Source organism: Schistocerca nitens, chromosome 6 (assembly GCF_023898315.1).
Source record: "Schistocerca nitens isolate TAMUIC-IGC-003100 chromosome 6, iqSchNite1.1, whole genome shotgun sequence".
Taxonomy (NCBI): Eukaryota; Metazoa; Arthropoda; class Insecta; order Orthoptera; family Acrididae; genus Schistocerca; species Schistocerca nitens.
The window spans coordinates 142,753,373-142,774,570 of record NC_064619.1 but is presented as its reverse complement, the minus strand read 5'-3'; the positions used below and the strand labels follow the sequence as shown (position 1 = coordinate 142,774,570).

The window sequence follows — 21,198 nt, the reverse complement described above, 5'->3', positions numbered from 1 at the left end:
CTAGAAGATGTTTTCTACAGACAAGCAGGAACATTTGGCACCAATACTATGGCTGTCCAGCTCATAGTGCACGAATTACTACACCATATCTTCACAAATCTTTTCCAAATCGTTGGACTGGACGCAGAGGTCCTGTAGCTTGGCCAGCCCGTTCCCCGGATTTGACGCCTGTATTTTTTCTGTGGGGAAAGCTGAAAGACGCTGTCTACAAGGAAATACCAACTACACGCGATGATAAACAACGACGTATTACTGCAACCTGCTCGGACATCTCCGCTGAAATGCTAGCACCCGTACAGCGGTCGTTCCATACCAGACAGGAAGCGTGTATTGCCCTTGCCGGTGTTCATCTTGAACACAGCTTGTGATGGCCAGTTGTCTCGTTATTGGTCAGAATCCACGTAACTAGTGTGTACATTAGCATTGTTATTTAGCGTGTGCTGCCACAGGTATTGTACAAGTTTAACTGTGGGAACTTTTCAAAGTACGATATCTCGTGAACGACTCGCACTAGACTCTTGCAACAAACGCCACCAACAATCTGTTTTACCCTACTTTTAGTTTGGTAGTGCCAATAGGCATTGACAGATTTAAAAAAAAATGTATTTTTGGACAAAAATATCCTTTCTGAGTATCATTTCAATCTGTTTACTGATTAACAATACGAGCCCGTGGCTACCAATCCATTCTGTGAAAACCGCTCGTCAATAGCCTATTCCATTTCCGCAGTATAAGCGGGGCAGGTTTTAGGTAATTCACTCTGTATACTATATGTGGGATGTACTCTATAATTTTGAAATAATAACGACAAAAAGGGTAAGAGATACTGCAGGAGAAACCGCTGTTTTCATACGTTTATGAAAAGGAGATTAATATAACTAATCAGCAGATAACGAAGGTTTAAGTCTTGGCCCGTAGGTTTATGGGCGGGAGGAAAGATATGGCTGTTAGAGAGATAGAGAAACTTGGAAAATTTATAGAAAACGCTTACTTAAGAGAGGAAAAAACACGAATCAGTAACTGGAAAGGATAGGAACGAAACAAAAACGTTGCTGACGATGAAGAGACCATTTACTTCACTGTTGAGCTAAGAAAAATGCCTACTTGGTCAATTTCTGGAAAGGAAATTATGCAAAGAAAAGGAAGTCCTTCGTTTCTTTCTGAAATGAAACAGGATATTGAATTGCGTGTGCAGTGCAAGGTAACTTGTCCCAGTAGCGGACAGCGGCAATTGAGGAGGTGTTAGGCATGTGTTCCTTTGGTGGATGTATACATGTGGGGTAGATGAGACCTTGTGTTGCGAGTAGATGACATAGTAAGTACCTGAGGTGTGCTGCGAGATACTGAGACGCGTGGACTCTGAGAAACTTGTTTGATTGCACTGTTCCTAACTGGGCGTTTGAGCAATGGCATTGTCAAAAATGAGCCTGGTGCAGACTTAACGCACAGATACATACCTGGTCCTAAGAGTCCACTGCAAATGACGGACATCTCTTTCTAATTCTTTGTCGCTGCTCTGTGGGTCTTAGCGACAACTTCTCGACTGTTCTCAACTTCTTGATGAAGACAGAGGAAAATGACTCTGTAGTCTTATAGATTTCAGTAAGATTCTTGGTGACGCATTCTTCACAGTCCTTCCCGTGTCTCGAGCAGTCAGGGATTGTGCAAAATTCAAATACTTGTCTGCTTTGCTGCAGGATGATACTTCCCGTTTGGTTGTCCAGCTGTCTGCACAAGCAGACGGGCGGTAACGTTGCCTTCCGTCTCATACACTTTTTCATCACCCAATTACTCCATACCTCAATTGGTAAAAACGGAACCCTTAAACAATCACTTTGTTATCTGTTTGTCTGTCTGTCCAGACAGGAGCGGGTAGAGGAATCAAATTGAATAGTAAGGCAAATGCTAAGGTCTACGGTCCCTCGGCGGTGTAAAAAATTTAAGCTTTTAAGTCAATGCAGCCAAAAGATACGGTCCTACATGTCACATATTATGGTACTTGGAAACTCATTTATCAAAATCTGTAGATGAACTACCCATACATGTACGAGGGCTATTTGGAGAGTAAGGAACGATCGGTCACGAAATGGAAACCACGATGGAAATCAAATTTGCAATAGTTAGCTGCACCTTCCAGCCTCTTCTTTACGTAGCTACCGCCCCCATTTAGACACCTGTCGTGGCGTTGTACCAGCTTTCCAGTACCCTCGTCATAGAAGACAGCCTCTTGTGCTTTCCGACAAGTTTCTACTCTGAACTGCAGCTCGTTGTCCGTGCCAGAATGTTGTCTTCATAGCCAACGGTTCATGTGAGCACAGATGAAAATCAGGAGGCAAGTTCGGGCTATATGGTGAGTGATAAAACACTGCCCATCGAAAACGCTGCAGGACCGTCCTCATTTCCCAGGCAGTGTGTGGCAGAAATCGTCAGGAAGACGATGAAATGTGTGACAAGTACATTATGCTGGGTTGCATGAAATCAGGCGAAATCTCTCGATAGGCACCCATACTTGGCAGGAGACGCTATTTTATAGGCATCTTTACGCGCCGATAGTGCGCTCAGAACTGAGGAGAGCAGCATGAAGCTATCTACGGGTGTACTACAGACCCTACCCAACATATTTGTGCGAAGCTTCATAAGATTTTCACTGTGATTTCCATTTCAGGACCAATCGTTCTTACATCCCACTTCTATTTACCGCTACGGAGCGAGATGGCACAGCGGTAACACTCTGGACTCATATTGGGGAGGAGAGTGGTTCAAATCCCCTTCCGGCCATACAGACTATGATTGTCAGTGGTTTCTGTAAACCGCATAAGGCAAATACCGGAGTGGCTCCTTTGTACAGGACACGGCCGATTTCCTTCCTTCTCCTTTCCCAGTCCGAGCCAATGTCCCGTCACCAACGACATCGTCATCGACGAGGCTTTAAAAGCTAATCTTCTACAGGGGTCAAACTAAAAACAAAGAACGTTTGTTTTGCGGATGTTTTCAAGATAATGAAATAAAACTTATTTTACAACATATTTTGATGTCTTTGTTGTTTTTCTACGTAGTCGCCGTTCTGATTTAAATACAGGGCGGAAAAAAATCACGACACCAAGAAGAAATTTTGCGATATACGAAAGTTGGTAGGTGTGTTTCTACATCTGAAAGATTATGTCTATTCAAATTTCGCGCCAGTCGCATAGGTGGCACCACTATGAGGATGCAAATCAGGTTTGCTGTAAATACACGCTGTAATGATCGTGAGCGTTAACTACCTTTCAGAGTGGACGTGGCTTGCTGGTGTTAATCAGGAATGCCTTTAAGACGACAAAGAAGCTATTATCAATACCTCACTGAGTTACAATGAGGTCGTGTAATACGGATACTAGAAGCTGGATGTTCCTTCTGCGACAGTGCAGAAAGACGTGACAGGAATGTAATCACTGTACACGATTGCTGGCAGCGGTCGTCACGAGAATGTACGCTCGCAAGAAGACCAGGCACCGGAGTCTGGACGGCCACGTGGCACTACCGAGGGGGAAGACCATCGTGTTAGGCGTGTGGCTCTGGCGTGTGATACTGCGTCTGCAGCAGCAGTCTGAGCAGCAATTGGCACGGCACTGACTCAACGAACTGTTACTTTAAGGAGAGGTCCGTTGCAGACTCCCTGTAAAGTGCATCCCACAGACTTCGCCATTCGAGACTTCAGTAATGTCAAGCGAAAGCTCAGTAGAGGGTAGGCTGGGGGTCGGCTGTGTTTTCTGATGAAAGCTGGTTCTGCCTCGGTGCCACTGAATGGCCGTGTGTTGGTTAAGAGGAGGGCAGTTGATGGCCTGCAACCAACCTTTTACATGCTAGACACACCGGAGCTACCCGTGGAGTTATGGTCTGGGGTACGATGTCATATGACAACAGGAGCACTCTCATGGTTATCGCACGCACCATGTCTGGAAATCGGTACGTCAGTCTGCTGATTCGACCTGTTGCACTGTCATTCATGGATTGCTTTTCAGAGGATGTTTCCAACAGGGTAATGGTCGACCACATACCGCTGTTGTAACCCAATACGCTCTACAGAATGTCCTCATGTTGCCTTGGACTGCTCGATCACCAGATCTGACTTCAATCAAGCACATGTGCGACATCATCAGACGACAACTCCAGCGTCATCCACAACCAGCGTTAACCGTCAGTGTATTGGCCGACCAAGTGCAACAGGCGCGGAACCCCAGCCAACAAAATGGTTCAAATGGCTCTGAGCACTATGGGACTCAACTGCTGAGGTCATTAGTCCCCTAGAACTTAGAACTAGTTAAACCTAACTAACCTAAGGACATCACAAACATCCATGCCCGAGGCAGGATTCGAACCTGCGACCGTAGCGGTCTTGCGGTTCCAGACTGCAGCGCCTTTAACCGCACGGCCACTTCGGCCGGCCCCAGCCAACAAACTGACATCCGACACGTTTGCATGCTTCAGTTTAGCACACTGGCGGCTACACCGGTTTTAATGTACCAGCATTTCATATTTGCAATGGCTTATCTCGCGCTTACATTTACACGTGATCTTGCAATCTTAATCACTAAAATATTTTACCTAGACAAATGAATTCCCAAAATTTCATTACTCTACATTAATCATTTTTTTAGTGTTAGGTTCTGTTTCCGTCAGTGTATTTCTCGTAGCGCACCTCAAGATTTCCTATTACGCCTTCTGCATACACAATTGCCGCCACGCTGTCACTAACATCCTGTTTGAAGTGCTTTCCGTAAAAAAAGGAACCTTCAGTTTGGAAATAAATGGTAATTACTCGTGGCCAAGTCCGCGCTATAAGACATGTGTTCAAAAACTTCCCACTTAAAGAACGGACGCTCCAGACAAACTATTCTAGTTACCAGGGGTCGCCTCGCTTCGGTTGTGTATCCAACACTACAGTGTGCGTTCGTATATTTTTAGTTTGGAGTACTGACGAATGGAATCGCTCTTCCTGTGCACCGAGCGAACAGTTCTTAGCATTCTAGAATGAAATTTTCACTCTACAGCGGAGTGTGCGCTGATATGAAATTTCCTGGCAGATTAAAACTGTGTGCCGGACCGAGACTCGAACTCGGGACCTTTGCCTTTCGCGGGAAAGTGCTCTACCGACTGACCTACCCAAGCACGACTCACGCCCCGTCCTCACAGCTTTAATTCCGCCAGTACCAAGTCTCCTACCTTCCGAACTTCAGGAAGTTTCATATCAGCGCACACTCCGCTGTAGAGTGAAAATTTAATTCTAGAAACATCCCCCAGGCTGTGGCTAAGCCGTGTCTCCGCAATATCCTTTCTTCCAGGAGTGCGAGTTCTGCAAGGTTCGCAGGAGACCTTCTTTAAAGTTTGGAAGGTAGGAGACGAGGTACTGGCGGAATTAAAGCTGTGAGGACGGGGCGTGAGACGTGCTTGCGTAGCTCAGTCGGTAGAGCACTTGTCCGCGAAAGGCAAAGGTCCCGAGTTCGAGTCTCGGTCCTTTACACAGTTTTAATCTACCAGGAAGTTTCAGTTCTTAGCATTGTTCGCTGTACTACTGCACGTAACAGTACTGTCTGCAAAGTTTACCCATTCTGTACAGTGTACCTGCTCATCCGTGACAGGGGGGTGGACTTGACTGACCACTGTTATCTCGCAACGCAGTTGTTATTTGACTGCTTCATACTTGAAACAATTGGGTTACCAAGTATCGAATAATCACGTACTATCGCAATCTGCCACAGCTGTGGCGATTAATGAAAGAGCTGTTGCTTAATAAAGTGTTTATACTTACTTGTGTTAATTGTGTAAATTGATTTCTGTCCTTAACTTGTATGCAACGAACTGCAGGAGGCAATCGTCCGTCAAGTAGCGGAATGCGGGCAAGTGTTATCGTGAAGGAGCACAATGCCACTGGACAATAATCCACGCCAGCTGTTTTGACAGGCGCGGCGAAGTCGGTGAAGGGTGTGACAGTAGGACGCTGCGCTTATTGTGTCGCCTCTTAACATAAAATCGATGGGTGGGACGGCTTCTCCACCTGAAAATACTGCGGCCATAACCTGTATGATGCGCGAAATTTGTTTGACTTTTTTTGTCGTACCGTGCGAGAAAAGCAGATGCCATTTGTTGTTTTTTTTTGTGTGTGTTAATTTGTCAAACGCCGAGGAGCCCTCCTGGCACACACTTCTCTTACAGCTCAGATCACCACTAACAATTTGATAAAAAAAAAAAAAAAAAGAAAACTGGTCGTGAAATTTCAGGAAAGTACAAGCTCAGTCCATCATTAATGTAGCGTCTGTCATGTTGAATTTTTTCCTCGGTCCTTGATTTGAGATCGTCAGTTACAACTGAAGGTTGTTTTTCCGCCACTAAACATTATTCGCCATTTTCGTACTGAAGCTTCACTCATCACGTTTCCATAGAGTTCGTTTACCTGTCTGTACATTACGACAAGGCGGACTGTTTTGTATTCAGAAACCGTATTACATTACGAAACTCACCTTTGGCGGGGTCGTTAATTGCGTTACACATTTTAAAATCGCACAAATAGCAGGTAACGACCGTTCGTGTTCGCTATTTGCGTCATTTTGACGCCAACGATTAGTAAGGTGTTTTGCAGGGCAGCGAGGATGGAGGGAGCATTGCGTTGCACGTCAGATGAACGCGTTCTCTTCATTTGGACTGTCAATAATGTGTACTGTGAATTTCTGTGGCGTCCACTGCACTTCTTCAAAGAGTTCGCAGTAGAAACCGTTCTTCCGCACTGGTTCTGTGCCGTCACGTTGTCACCACCAGATGTACGAGTGTCAATGTCAGTGATACACAGCACATGCTAATCTCTTCCAGCCGTCAACAGCTAATGGTTATCCTGCAGTGATAAATTTCCCTCATGTCGTCATCATCAGACTCTGATAATATTGATGTAGCTCTTACCCATTTAAGAAGCGCTTAACGCCCATAGTTGTTTAAAATGGCCACGCTTAAGCTTTCAGTGCACGTACGCACATGTTAGTAAACTGTTTCGTGTCCTCTGTCAACACCCCAAGTATTCCTCGCGCCTGGTCACCGTACGCCGCGCGTTTCCGTAGACTCAGACAGCCGGCCGCGGGGGCGGAATGCCAGGGGCCGCCGGTGGCGGGTCAGCCTCACCTGTTGGCATTCAGAGGGCGGGGCTGCCCGCCGTGGAGGTAGCGCCGCCCGTCACGGCCCGTCAGCTCAGCTCAGCTCAGCGTGCAGGTGGCGCCGAGGTCTGAGCGCCGGCGGCTTAGAGGCCGATTCACGCTAGACGTGAGTGGACCGTCACGTCACGTCACGTTACGTGGCCGTCTCGTCAGGGTGTATTCACCCCGGACGTCATCTGTTCACTTAACCAAGAACCGAGTGAAGGTGAGGTTATGAAATACCACCATCGGAGTATAGCATCGGAACTGAGCAACTACAACGATAAAGCTTTCGTAATGGTCAAAGCAAACTTCATACAAAAAGGACTTTACAACTTTAAAAATTCATATAAATTAATTTAAAGAAGATATAGAGCTGGGTTTAGTGTTGTTTTGTAGGGAAATACATCTTTTTTTTTTACCTTCAACTAAAGATGTTGTATATGGCTTCCATTGTCTGCACACATCTCATCGGAAGTCGTTTTCTTCCCAAATTCGTTGTAGTATTTCAGGTATGACTTGCTCAGTGGCGGCGTAAATCCTTGCTCTAAGTTCAGGTAAAGTAGCCGGCACAGGAAGTACATGCACGATATTCTAGATGAATCCTCATTAAAAAATACATATATCCAGTGGTGTCAGGTTTGGGGAACGTGGGCCACGCAATTGGCGCATCACGGCCAATCCATGAACCTGGAAAGCAGTCACTGAGAAAATCCCAGACGTCAGCCACGTAGTGGGGTCGTGCACCATCGTGTATGAAATAAACATTTCGTTCTTGGTCATCCTCATCGATCTGTGGTATCAAAAATTGTTGTAACATATCCAGGTACACTTTCCCATTGATCGTTATCTCACGGAAAAAAGGAGCCGTACACTTTGCTCTTGCTCGGTGCACAAAAATCGTTCAGTTTAGGGCTGTCATGACCATGTTGCAATGTTTGATGTGAATTTTATCTGCCTCAAATCCTAAAGTTTGTGTATTAACCTTGCCACTTAAGTGAAAAGTCGACTCGTCAGAAAAGATGACTTTACACGCGACACAGTCGTATGTGGGATTTGCAGTTCGCCAGATCCAACCCGGGTTGATTTCATAGGGTTGTTGACAAAACGTTGTCTCACTCGCTCAACGGCGTCGTCATGTGTACTTGGGAGACCTGATGATTTCCCATATATTACCGAGCACCCTGTTTCTACAAAACGTTTATGCCACTCATAAACTGTAGGCCTACTAGGAGGATCTTTAGCGTACTTGGTACTTAAATTACGCTGAACTGTTGTCGCCGACTCCGATTCTTCAAACCAAAACACACAGCTAGCACGCTCGGGTCCAGTGAAGGCAGCCATCTTAAACGCAACTGCCGCTAGCGCTCCTTACGGTGCGATTCGGCACTAGCGAACTACGCGAGACAAAACTTTATGTACTTCCCTACAAATTGACACTACAATCACCTCTGTAGGCAGTATGAATTAATTTATATAAATTTTCAAAGTTGTAAAGTCCTTTTTGAAACACCATGTGTATGTTATTGATCAATTTTGTGTGGTAAAGTAATGAAAAGGGAAACAACATTTCCAACCATCGACATTTATTTACTAGCGAAAATACTTACTTACCGACGCGTCAAACAATAAGCGGATAAGTAGACCCTTTATCTTATCCGTTCAGGTTTTTTTCCTTGCATAACTAATAACGTCGTAAAGAGTTGTATTTTTCTCGTTCGTTAGACCTGACTTCTCGTAGTCCTATTCATTCAGCTGCTCTTTAAAACTAGTATTTTTGAGGTTATCAGTTCGTCCATGAAATAAAAAGTTATCCAGAAGAAATTATTTTACTTTCGTTTAAAAATGTTTTGCAACCTGTCAGACATTTTACGTTGTTGGACCAATGAAATAAAATTTTTGTTGCTGCTGTTACGTATTCCTTTGCACGCTGTACGGGTCTGTAATGGATACAGGACCGAGTAACACATGCTGTTCATGAACAGAGAATTCAAATATTAATTTATTCTACATCTAATATCAAATAATAAAAGTAATACAGAACTCTGTTGCTGTTGATGGAGGGAGCGTCAGCTGTGACAGTACTACGACTATTCAGTAAATGACGTACCCTGGCCTCTATGAAAGTCTGTAAATGTTATTCAACTGGCAAACACACAAAATGGGGTCAGTGCATCAATGCTGGAACTTAAGTACACCCGCTACTGGAGCTCCGGAGAGGGGATGCTTGCATCTCATTCGCAGAGGCGTAATCGTTCGTGGTAGCGCCTTCATGCCGCGGTGGCGGCTGTAGGGAACGCGGCGGCGTAACTGGCGGCGAGCGTATTTGAAAGTCCGTCCGACCGAATAGTGGCCGATACCACAGCTGCATACTGAACTCCTGTCTGAGCCGCTGCCAGGTTTAATAGGTCATTTTTTCGACTAGTGTTGTAGGTAATGACCTCACTTTCTTTCTTTCTTTCTTTCACTGGTTTCATGTCCCGCGCTGACGCAGGGTCGGCATTGTTATTAACGGATTTGGCAAGGTTAGTGGAAAGGGGTGGCCGGATGCCCTTCCTGCCGCCGCCCCATACCCACCAGGACAGAATTAGTGTACCCCTGCTGTCTGCGTCGAGTGTATTTAATGGAATAGTGCGAGCGTGTTCAGATGTCTGCGAGTCGTGTAACTGAGGCGGAACGGGGGCACCAGCCCGGTATTCACCTAGCGGGATGTGGAAAACCGCCTAAAAACCTCATCAAGGCTGGCCGGCACACCGACCGACGACGGTAATGCGCCGGGCGGATTGGAACCGGGGCTGGTGCGCCTACCCGAGTCCAGGAAGCAGCGCATTAGCGCTCTCGGCTAACTCGGCGGGTCAGGTAATGACCTCACTATTCTTCTCAAATTGTGGAGACTTACTTATGACGAATTTCATTAGCGAATATATTTAATGCGATGATGTAGTTGAAATCCGTAACTCCTTGAAGAGGTACTTAGAAGACGACCACAGGTTAACACCAATAACTTTTCTCACCGTTTGCTTTTGTGCAGACAGTTCTTTCGTTCCAAGAGATTAGTCCGCAAGACATGATTGAGTGGAAATATGCAAAATATTTCAGGAGGTTAATTCGTTTGTTTCCAAGACTAGCAGTTATACTAAGAGCAAAAGTAGTTGAAATTAACTGTCTGAGTAGATTTCATTTCATGGTTCAAATGGTTCAAATGGCTCTGAGCACTATGGGACTTAACATCTGAGTTCACAGTCCCCTATAACTTAGAACTAATTAAACTTAACTAACCTAAGGACATCACACACATCCATGCCCGAGGCAGGATTCGAAACTGCGACCGTAGTGGTCGTGCGGTTCCAGACTGAAGCGCCTAGAACAGCTCGGCCACAACGGCCGCTTTCATTTCATGTACACACAAAAATTTGGAGCAGTCTACTCTGTTTACCGACTCTTGTCCGTGTGCTACCTAACTTACTGGTATGACTATCTGCTGGACAGAACTGAATCTAGTGTGTGTTCTCAAAATTTGTAGAGACACCATTTTGAGGGATTAAACATAGTTGAAAGGGGGTTGAAGCGCTAAAAACATACGAAAATAAAAATCTCTAAAAGTGGCAAAATAATAATAAAAAAGAACATTATTATGATGTGACAAAAACAATTCCGTTTAGGCAGAGGATTATTAAAATGAAACTGGTTCTTGTTTAGGAAAGGTATTATGAGAGTTATCGCTGTATTTTTATCGATGTTTTATTAATTATTAGCAATTAAAACAGCCTCTTCTAACTAAAACTAATTATCAGAATCGGGTGTTTTGATGACAATGATCCAAATGCTGTAACTGTGGTGAGAAACGGATATTATTCGAGTTCTGAACATAAACAGGAATCGGAGCTATTGATATTATTCTCCATCGCGGAGACTGGAGATCTATGTGTAATATTCAGAAAAGGCATCTTAAAATCAGCGAAGTCAGTGAAACGTCCTCTCATGTTATGTTAATAATATCTATAGACTCGATTTTGATTTAATATCGGAGCGAGGCGAAAATAAAAAAATTATAATGTAGCAGTTTTTAACGATTTCATATAGCATGACGTTTTAGATTTATAGATGCATGCTATAGCTATCACCGGCTACAGCTGAACAATACTGTTTGAAGCAGATACTATACTGTGACATGTTTTCCGTTAGTTATCTGAGAGTCGTTCTGTACATTAAATTTGTAGACTTGGATATAGATACTGCTTACTGTGTAGTGCGTATTTTAATACTGTTACATTTGTTTTTAACAAGTGATACTATTTCGCTACTTCATCCGAGTATGCATTTTACGCAGTTTTAGAGGTAGTCAGTATTTTCCAGTGAACTTCCCAGAGACGTTTCAAAACCATACGTCTAACGATTCAGTAGTGTGGCTCGTTATAATTTCCATTATTTAAATTGATTTAGAAATATGACACGGTACTAGTTACGTTAAACCATGCATCATAGAAAATATTTTGTTTGTATTTCTGCCAATTTATATGCTACTTATTAAAATAATTTTTATCTCTGCATTTTACAGTTTTGTTCTTTTTTCCCCACAGGTAAGACAAGATGCTATTTCCGAGGAGTCGTTCAGTTTGTGAACTACAGCAAGAGACAAAAACCACACAATTTGTCGAACTACAAAGGAAACGAGAACCAGTACGAATGAATCTGTTCATCATTTCGTGATGGTGAGTATATATTCATTGGCCGTGTTGCTTAAGCAGATAGTGCTCAGAACTCACTGAAGCTGATTTTATTAAATTAGCGACAAAATGCAGGAAAGTTTCACTTGGAAAGTCGTTCAGTGCCTAATACGAAGTCTCCTTAAGGTCAGCGTAACTAACCACACCAATGCGTTCGACTTACAGCATCGTCTCCATAAAGTTTCTTCAAAAGTTGAAACGCCTGCGTAAATCTTTTCCCCACTTTCACGACAATTTCATGTTGCATCAATATTACGATAAAAAAGGCTTTGTCAGAATCGCCGCAGGTCTTATACCACCTTTTACTCAAATGACAATATGTCGAAAAGAGAAACAGTATACCGGCAATATGATAGAATGTGTTTACTTGAGAGTGGAGAATGTGAGACAGATACACTGCTGCAGTTTGCACGTCGCTCATAAAAATAAAGTTCAGCAATTTTCTGAAATTACTTCCATATTTCATGCGTGCCGTCGTGATGTTTGCTTTGGCCTCAGTGCCAATAATCGAACTTTGTTGAGTACTGAAGCCTATTCTGCATCATCGATGTCTCTGCTTTTTTCCACCTGTCTACGGGTCCTGGCAAATATTGCAGCTAAATCGAACATCCTCAGCGAGTACACACTCGTATGAAGAAATAAGGTATGGAGTGTTTGTCTTACAACGTACATTACATTGGTCCCCTCTCCCCTTTATTCTGTAGTGTGAGTTGTGAGTCATGAGCAAAACCTTTAGTCATCAGTTGTATGTTTCGTGTTTACCCTAAGATAGTTACTATAGTATATCGTGCTTATACCACATCTGCTGTGCAAATTCAGTTTAAGTTCGAATTTAGCTCTAATTCCTTTGTATTGCGAACGTCACTCATTGTGCTGTACAAATCTCACCTCACAAAAAACGTGTTCTTTAAAAAATCGTCATGCCAAAATATTTAGAATGCAATGTATGTATGTTATCGAGTATAATTAGCACATGGACTATACGAAACAGACTGGTATTGAACGGGGATCAATGCACACGGTGTACAATAACTGAAACAGAACATGTATGGTAACAACTTTGTGTTGTTACTGCATTATGAATAAGCAACGAAGTAAAACGTTTTAAAATCGCAGAACTAATCAAAGATGGGAAACTTCCTTGTAAATGAGGCATAAGAATATAAAATTTTGGCCCCAGAATTTACTGAGCACAACATGGAATCTAAAGTAACAACAGCAGAACATTCAATGTATTTCATACCTGAGGATGATCCGCTCGTCCGATGGATAGGTAATGAAAATCAGTCTTGGTCTTCATTTCGAAGACTGGTTTTATACAGCTCTCTGCATTAACCTGTCTTCATATCTGAATAACTACTACAACCTGCATCAGTTGGTACCTCTTTACTTAGTTAGTCCTTTGGTCTCCCTCTACAATTTTAACCCTCCCGCTTCCCTGTATCACCAACCTACGATTCCTGATGCATCAGAATATGTCCCGCCATCAGAAGGAAGGAAAAATCAGAGTTTTACGTCCCGTCGACGGCGTACTAGGGAAGGAAGGGGAAGGAAATGGGAACATTCGGGCATTTGCCTTCAGCGATTTAGGGAAATCACAGATGGCCGAACCGGGATGGATTTGGACCGTCATCCTCCCGAGCCCAGTGTGCTACCAAATGCGCCACCTTACTTGGTTCCTATCAACCGATCCTTTCTTTTAGTCAAGAAGTGCCATAAAGTTCTCGAGATTGATTCATTAACTGGCTCTGAGCACTATGGGACTTAACAAATGGTTCAAATTGCTCTGAGCACTGTGGGACTTAACTTCTGAGGTCATCAGTCCCCTAGAACTTAGAACTACTTAAACCTAACTAACCTAAGGACATCACACACATCCATGCCCGAGGCAGGATTCGAACCTGAGACCGTAGCGCTCACGCGGTTCCAGGCTGTAGCGCCTAGAACCGCACGGCCACCCCGGCCGGATGGACTTAACATATGTGGTCATCAGTCCCCTAGAACTTAGAACTACTTAAACCTAACTAACCTAAGGACATCACACACATCCATGCCCGAGGCAAGATTCGAACCTACGATCGTAGCGGTCGTGCGGTTGCAGACTGTAGCGCCTACAACCGCTCGGCCACCCCGCCGGCTGAACTTAACGTCTGTGGTTATCAGTCCCCTAGAACTTAGAATTACTTAAACCTAACTAACCTAAGGACATCACACACATCCATACCCGAGGCAGGATTCGAACCTGCGACCGTAGCGGTCACGCGGTTCCAGACTGAAGCGCCTAGAACCACACGGCCACACCGGCCGGCTGATTCTTAACTCCTCATTAGTTATTTGGTGTACTCTGATCTAATCGTCACCATTCTTCTGCAGTACAACGGTGCAAAAGATCCTACTCCCTTTTTGCCGTAACTGCTTATTATTCATGTTCCACCCCATACAAATGTCTAGGAAATAATTGCTCACACTTGCATTTATATTACATGATAATAAATTCCTATTTTTCAGAAATATTTTTCGTGCTCCTACCAGCTTGCAGTACTTGGGCATTATCAGCTATTTTCATGCCCGAATAGCTAAAATCATTTACTGCTTTTAGTGTCTCGTTTCCTAAGCAATTCCCTCAGCATCACCTGATTTAATTCAGCTACATTCCATTATCTTCGTTCTGCTTTGTATTTCGTTCGTCTTATGCCCTCCTTTCCAGACATTGTCCATTCCGTTCAATTGCTCTTCAAAGTCCTTTGCTCTCTCTGACAAAATTATAGTGTCATCGGCAGACCTCAATGGTTTTGTTTATGCTCACTGAACCTTCATAACTTTAATCCCTTTGCCAAACTGAAATTTCTCCTTTGTTTCCTTTTGTGTCCTTCTATTCCTATAATGCAGTGTGGTTTCTGTACAAGACGTAAGCAGCCGTTTGCTGCATGCAATTTATCCCTGCAACGTTTAAAATTTCTGAGTGATATTATTGCTTTAAATGTTTTTGGGATAAGAGACTCCTAGCGTACATTTAGGCACGGAGGAGTGTTTGTGTACTTGAGGCACTCTCTACAGTTATCTTGTTGTTGGGAGGTGAAGCCGGTAGCGTTCACTGGCCGCTATGAGTAGTCCTCCATGACCTTCCACGGTGGAGCGGGCCAGCTGCTCGAGAAGCGAGCCACAGCAGTCTATGTGAAGATGGCATCTGTTCTTTCGGACATGCCATCTTCATACGAGGTTCGTCCGGAAGATACGTATAAAAGTTGAATAATGTCCTTATGTTACAAGTTGCAGTCACCGCCAGGTGGGACTACTGCTGTAATCAATCCCATCAACGCTCAGTTCGAGTCAGAGCACTCTGCGTGAAGGTGGGAGTGTGCGGCAGCTTGTTGACAGTTCTCTCTGATTGAGGAAGAGCGCGTCAACATCAAATTTCTTGCAAAGCTAGGCAAGAATGGCCTTGAGATTTTTGAGTGTTTGAAACAGGTTTACGGAGACAATTTTCTGAAGAAACCAACCGTGAACAAGTGGTTTAAAAGGTTCCGGGATGGCAGACAAGGAGTGAACGATGACCCTCGCCCAGGAGGCCCGTCGACATCGAGTTCCAATGCAAATGTTGAACGAATTCGGGCTTGTGTTCTTAAAGACCGTAGATTGACAGTCAGAATGATTGCTGACGAGCTGTCAATCCCCAAAATAATCGCTCACGAAATCGTGACACAAAAACTTGAAATGAAGAAATTGTGTGCGAAGATCGTACCGAAGCTCTTGACGCCAGAACAGAAACCAAAGAGGGTTGAGTGCTGTGAGGATTGGCTGGAAGCAGAGGAACGAGGGGACTTGGATGCGCTAGAGAGACGTCCACGTGCACCAGCGACCATCCAGCAGTTGTCTGCCGCGCTGGTGAGGAAGGAACACCCTACCACAATAAATCCTCACCAAACTTCCAACCTTGTGACCAGCATGGGAACACGTTGCAGAGCATGCATCGCCGTCCATGCTGATCACTCTTCCTATCAATAACCATGTCCCGAAAAGTCAGTGTCAACCACTTTCATTTTGGACAGTGACAATTTCGTTTCCTATAGCAACTTGATCAATTTAATTGCAGCTGCTTTTTCAGAGGACCATCACGGATCGCGGTTGCTTCAATATAATTAATGTATTGGAATAAAAGTGTCACTTCTGTTCATCTCATTACATAATTCTTGTATTTACCTTCTGATTACACTGTAGCAAATCTTTCTATGCATGGTCAAAGTTTGATCGCGGTATGTTACTTGGCAGTGACATATCATACGGAAGTGAAATGATAATTAAATCAAAACCCTACGCTGCCGACAGGCGTTGATATACATCAACGGGGACAGTTGAAAATGTGTGTCCCGACCGGGACTCGAACCCGGGATCTCATGCTTACATGACAGACGCTCTATCCATTTGAACCACCGAGAGCACAGAAGATAGTGCGAGTGTAGGGACTTATCCCTTGCACGCTCCCCGTGAGACCCACATTCCCAGCTTAATGTCCACACACTACATTCGTAGTGCCCTGCCCATTACACTCATTACTCGCGGCAGACAATCTTACCGAGTCCTGTAAGAGTTCGGGCAATACGTGTGCATCCGCACAGAAGAAGGTCAATGGACGGTTAGCCTTAACTAGATGAAGATGGTATCTGTTCTTTCGGACATTTTGTATTGGAAAAGGTTTTTTGCAACACTGCTTCTTCAGTAACTGGCTAACCAAGTTGAAAAAGCTGCTCGAGACTTAGAGGAGACTTATCAGGTTAAATAAATTGGACAGTAAAAATAACTTTTTACGTCTTAATGAGGCCAGTTCTTGGGGTAGTACATGATGAAAAAAACGGTACTCAAGTTTAAAAGTAAATTTTGAAATAAAGTATGGTTTGTATTAAGTAGGTAGCCTGTAGGCGGTGTTTTTAATTGAGAGTATACCATACTACTGCAAAAAAGTTAAAAAGTTGTTCTCAATCAATGTAACTAACTCAAGTACTTTTTTCAAATTCTGAGGGCACTTGAAACACTTTATGATATGCTTTTCCATTTTGTTGGAATTTGACTGTTTGTATTGCTTAAAACAATATCCACAAGATAATCCTTTCCCTTTTAAACTGAAAGAGTTCCAAATAGGTCCTTTTTTTCTTAACGATCTTCCAACTGTTCAATAGGCTATTGTCTGTAACACTGTAAATAACCCAGAGACGAGATTATGTTGTTTCTCAGTTAACCACATAGACTTGAATGACTGTCAGTGTCAGCCCATTGTTGTCAATTCCAATTAACTAAATAACCCACAGAATTGCATGACTTACCTGAAATTATCAGCCACTCACTCAAAATTTCGTCTACTACCTACACTCCTGGAAATGGAAAAAAGAACACATTGACACCGGTGTGTCAGACCCACCATACTTGCTCCGGACACTGCGAGAGGGCTGTACAAGCAATGATCACACGCACGGCACAGCGGACACACCAGGAACCGCAGTGTTGGCCGTCGAATGGCGCTAGCTGCGCAGCATTTGTGCACTGCCGCCGTCAGTGTCAGCCAGTTTGCCGTGGCATACGGAGCTCCATCGCAGTCTTTAACACTGGTAGCATGCCGCGACAGCGTGGACGTGAACCGTATGTGCAGTTGACGGACTTTGAGCGAGGGCGGATAGTGGGCATGCGGGAGGCCGGGTGGACGTACCGCCGAATTGCTCAACACGTGGGGCGTGAGGTCTCCACAGTACATCGATGTTGTCGCCAGTGGTCGGCGGAAAGTGCACGTACCCGTCGACCTGGGACCGGACCGCAGCGACGCACGGATGCATGCCAAGACCGTAGGATCCTACGCAGTGCCGTAGGGGACCGCACCGCCACTTCCCAGCAAATTAGGGACACTGTTGCTCCTGGGGTATCGGCGAGGACCATTCGCAACCGTCTCCATGAAGCTGGGCTACGGTCCCGCACACCGTTAGGCCATCTTCCGCTCACGCCCCAACATCGTGCAGCCCGCCTCCAGTGGTGTCGCGACAGGCGTGAATGGAGGGACGAATGGAGACGTGTCGTCTTCAGCGATGAGAGTCGCTTCTGCCTTGGTGCCAGTGATGGTCGTATGCGTGTTTGGCGCCGTGCAGGTGAGCGCCACAATCAGGACTGCATACGACCGAGGCACACAGGGCCAACACCCGGCATCATGGTGTGGGGAGCGGTCTCCTACACTGGCCGTACACCACTGGTGATCGTCGAGGGGACACTGAATAGTGCACGGTACATCCAAACCGTCATCGAACCCATCATTCTACCATTCCTAGACCGGCAAGGGAACTTGTTGTTCCAACAGGACAATGCACGTCCGAATGTATCCCGTGCCACCCAACGTGCTCTAGAAGGTGTAAGTCAACTACCCTGGCCAGCAAGATCTCCGGATCTGTCCCCCATTGAGCATGTTTGGGACTGGATGAAGCGTCGTCTCACGCGGTCTGCAGGTCCAGCACGAACGCTGGTCCAACTGAGGCGCCAGGTGGAAATGGCATGGCAAGCCGTTCCACAGGACTACATCCAGCATCTCTACGATCGTCTCCATGGGAGAATAGCAGCCTGCATTGCTGCGAAAGGTGGATATACACTGTACTAGTGCCGACATTGTGCATGCTCTGTTGCCTGTGTCTATGTGCCTGTGGTTCTGTCAGTGTGATCATGTGATGTATCTGACCCCAGGAATGTGTCAATAAAGTTTCCCCTTCCTGGGACAATGAATTCACGGTGTTCTTATTTCAATTTCCAGGAGTGTATTTGCAATAATAGCAATAGCACTAATATTTACTTATAATCATTGTAATTAGACTAAAAAAGTTTATGCGTAATGATTTTAGTTATGGATGTGTGACCTACTGATTTCGATTCCACAACTCCAAAAATCATGGATTCTCCAGGAATTTACTAGTATCGGAATAGAACGATTCCAGTGTCATGGGCATCGATTCTTTGTTATTAAAACTTTTTTATGTTACTGTTCTCATTTTATATTGACATAAGTGGAGTCATACGAAAGTAGATAAAGAAATAAGCAGAACATAAAACTTATAGTCTGTCACAAATGTGGCTAAATCTGACAGTAAATCTTTGTTTTTTCACTGAATACAATTTAACATTTAAGAATCCATTTATCATCAGGAAACAAATGCCAGCTGCTTAATTCATTCAGTAATGATTTTGTTATCAATAAATATTCTTCAGTAATATTCAGAGATTTGACATGGTTCATGGATTATTAAGCGATGACCTAAGGACAATGTTCTTATACCAGCGTATCACAACACGGCTGTTCAACTAGTTGTGTGTGTGTGTGTGTGTGTGTGTGTGTGTGTGTGTGTGTGTGTGTGAATGCGAGAGAGAGCGATCGAGAGTGAAGAGTAGAACTGGTAAAAATAAAAGCACATTATAAATGATACGCAGCTGTTAGCAACATGAGTTCTTCCTTGGTACAGCAACTTGGAATGCTAGTAAAAAAACAAAAAAAACGTCTTCTCCTAAAGGCAAGCGCAAACATTTACTAACTTTTAATACTGGGAGTAACGTCCCATTCCCCTGTTTTAATTAGTAAATTATACATTCTAACAATAAAAACTTTAAAACAGTACTTTTTTTATAAATGCTCAGATTTAGAGAATTTTAAAATTGCTTTGGGCAAATTCCCGGGCAAATCTGTCCATTTATAAATGTGCTGCCCAATGGGCATTTTCCCTGCCCACATCACTACTGAAGTCTCACCATTGACTTTAAGCCGGCCGGAGTGGCCGTGCGGTTCTAGGCGCTACAGTCTGGAACCGAGCGACCGCTATGGTAGCAGGTTCGAATCCTGCCTCGGGCATGGATGTGTGTGATGTCCTTAGGTTACTTAGGTTTAATTAGTTCTAAGTTCTAGGCGACTGATGACCTCTGAAGTTAAGTCGCATAGTGCTCAGAGCCATTTGAATCATTGACTTTGCGTTCGAAAATAAGTCTACAGATATGCATGACCACAGACAATCATTTCTCATTATAGAAATGCGTCACAATTCAGAAATGAATAAAATGTCTGTACTCCAGGTTCCAGGAGGGGGCAACTGAGTGTCGAACCCCTAATCCCCCCTCCCCCCCTCTCCCACCTTACCACAACCCATCTTCCCTTGTGGACTCCAATGTCCGGAATACAGCTACAGTCTGCCAACAAGCTTAATTTCCTTTATAATTTGTTACAATATTTTGACGCAGGGCTGTAAGCTAATGTTCGTGTTAAGCAGGTTCTGTTTTACCAGCAGGTATACAATTGCTAGTCTTCCGTGAAAATTCACGTATTTGCAGCTTCTGCATCTACATGGGCACTCTGCAAACCAGACCTAAGTGCCTGGTAGACTGTTTATTGAACCACATTCAGAATAATTCTCTATTATGCGACTACCGAACAGCGCGCGGGAAAACCAGACACTTGTATCTTTCCGTATGAAGGACACCATAAAACAGCAGCGATGTAGTGTAAGAGGAAAGGGAGTGACGTTTTTGAAAGCAGCTGCTCTATTGTCAGTGTGTATTAGAGTAAGATAATGTAGGAGTACTGATTTCTGTGTCAGGTGGCTGCAGAACTGTTCGTCTCCGAACATAGAATTTCCGCGCGCCTGTTCATTACTGTGCCACGTTGTCGATGGGCAAAATAAAAACCTTATGTTGTGGACTGTAAGAGTAACTAGCGAATGGAATTGTCAGATCAGTACAGTATTGCAATACTTCATTAGAAGAGGCGTACATGACCGGAATATTCGCTTTCTTCACGTTTCCCAAGTCTTCTAGAATCTCTCCCATGGTCTTAATCATACATATTGTAGCAGAAAATTTAGCGCTTCAGAAATATTTCGTGTTTATCATGAAGAAAACTGACAAGAATTTGCAACGTAATTACCGAAATCTGTCAGTTTGTACATTTATTTGTGTCGTGCAGGTAATTGTCCTGAAAACTCGATATTTAAGCCCCATTGAAGGAAGTGTACTGTCTCACTTGCAGTACGTGTCTCTATGACACTGACTGGCAACATAAATGTTAGTAGGCAATGCATAACTTCGGATACCAAGTATGTAAAAATTAATAAATACAGCTTTTGTTTGTATGTAATGGTTCAAATGGCTCTGAGCACTATGGGACTTAACATCTGAGGTCATCAGTCCCTTAGAACTTAGAAATACTTAAACCTAACTAACCTAAGGACATCACACACATCCATGCCCAAGGCAGGATTCGAACCTGCGACCGTAGCGGTCGCTCGGCTCCAGACTGTAGCGCCTAGAAC

At 44.1% G+C, this 21,198-nt stretch overlaps 1 protein-coding gene across 1 annotated transcript in view; it reads left to right on the top strand.

Annotated features, from left to right (window-relative positions):
* Nucleotides 1-12,173, top strand: part of LOC126262258 (ERC protein 2-like) — a 637,007-nt gene extending 624,834 nt beyond the window's left edge. The window contains exon 3 of the mRNA XM_049958744.1: nt 11,738-12,173. Coding sequence (XP_049814701.1) covers nt 11,738-11,847 — 110 coding nt within the window. The 3' untranslated portion in view covers nt 11,848-12,173. The remainder of the gene's footprint in view (nt 1-11,737) is intronic.
* Nucleotides 12,174-21,198: the final 9,025 nt, after the last annotated feature.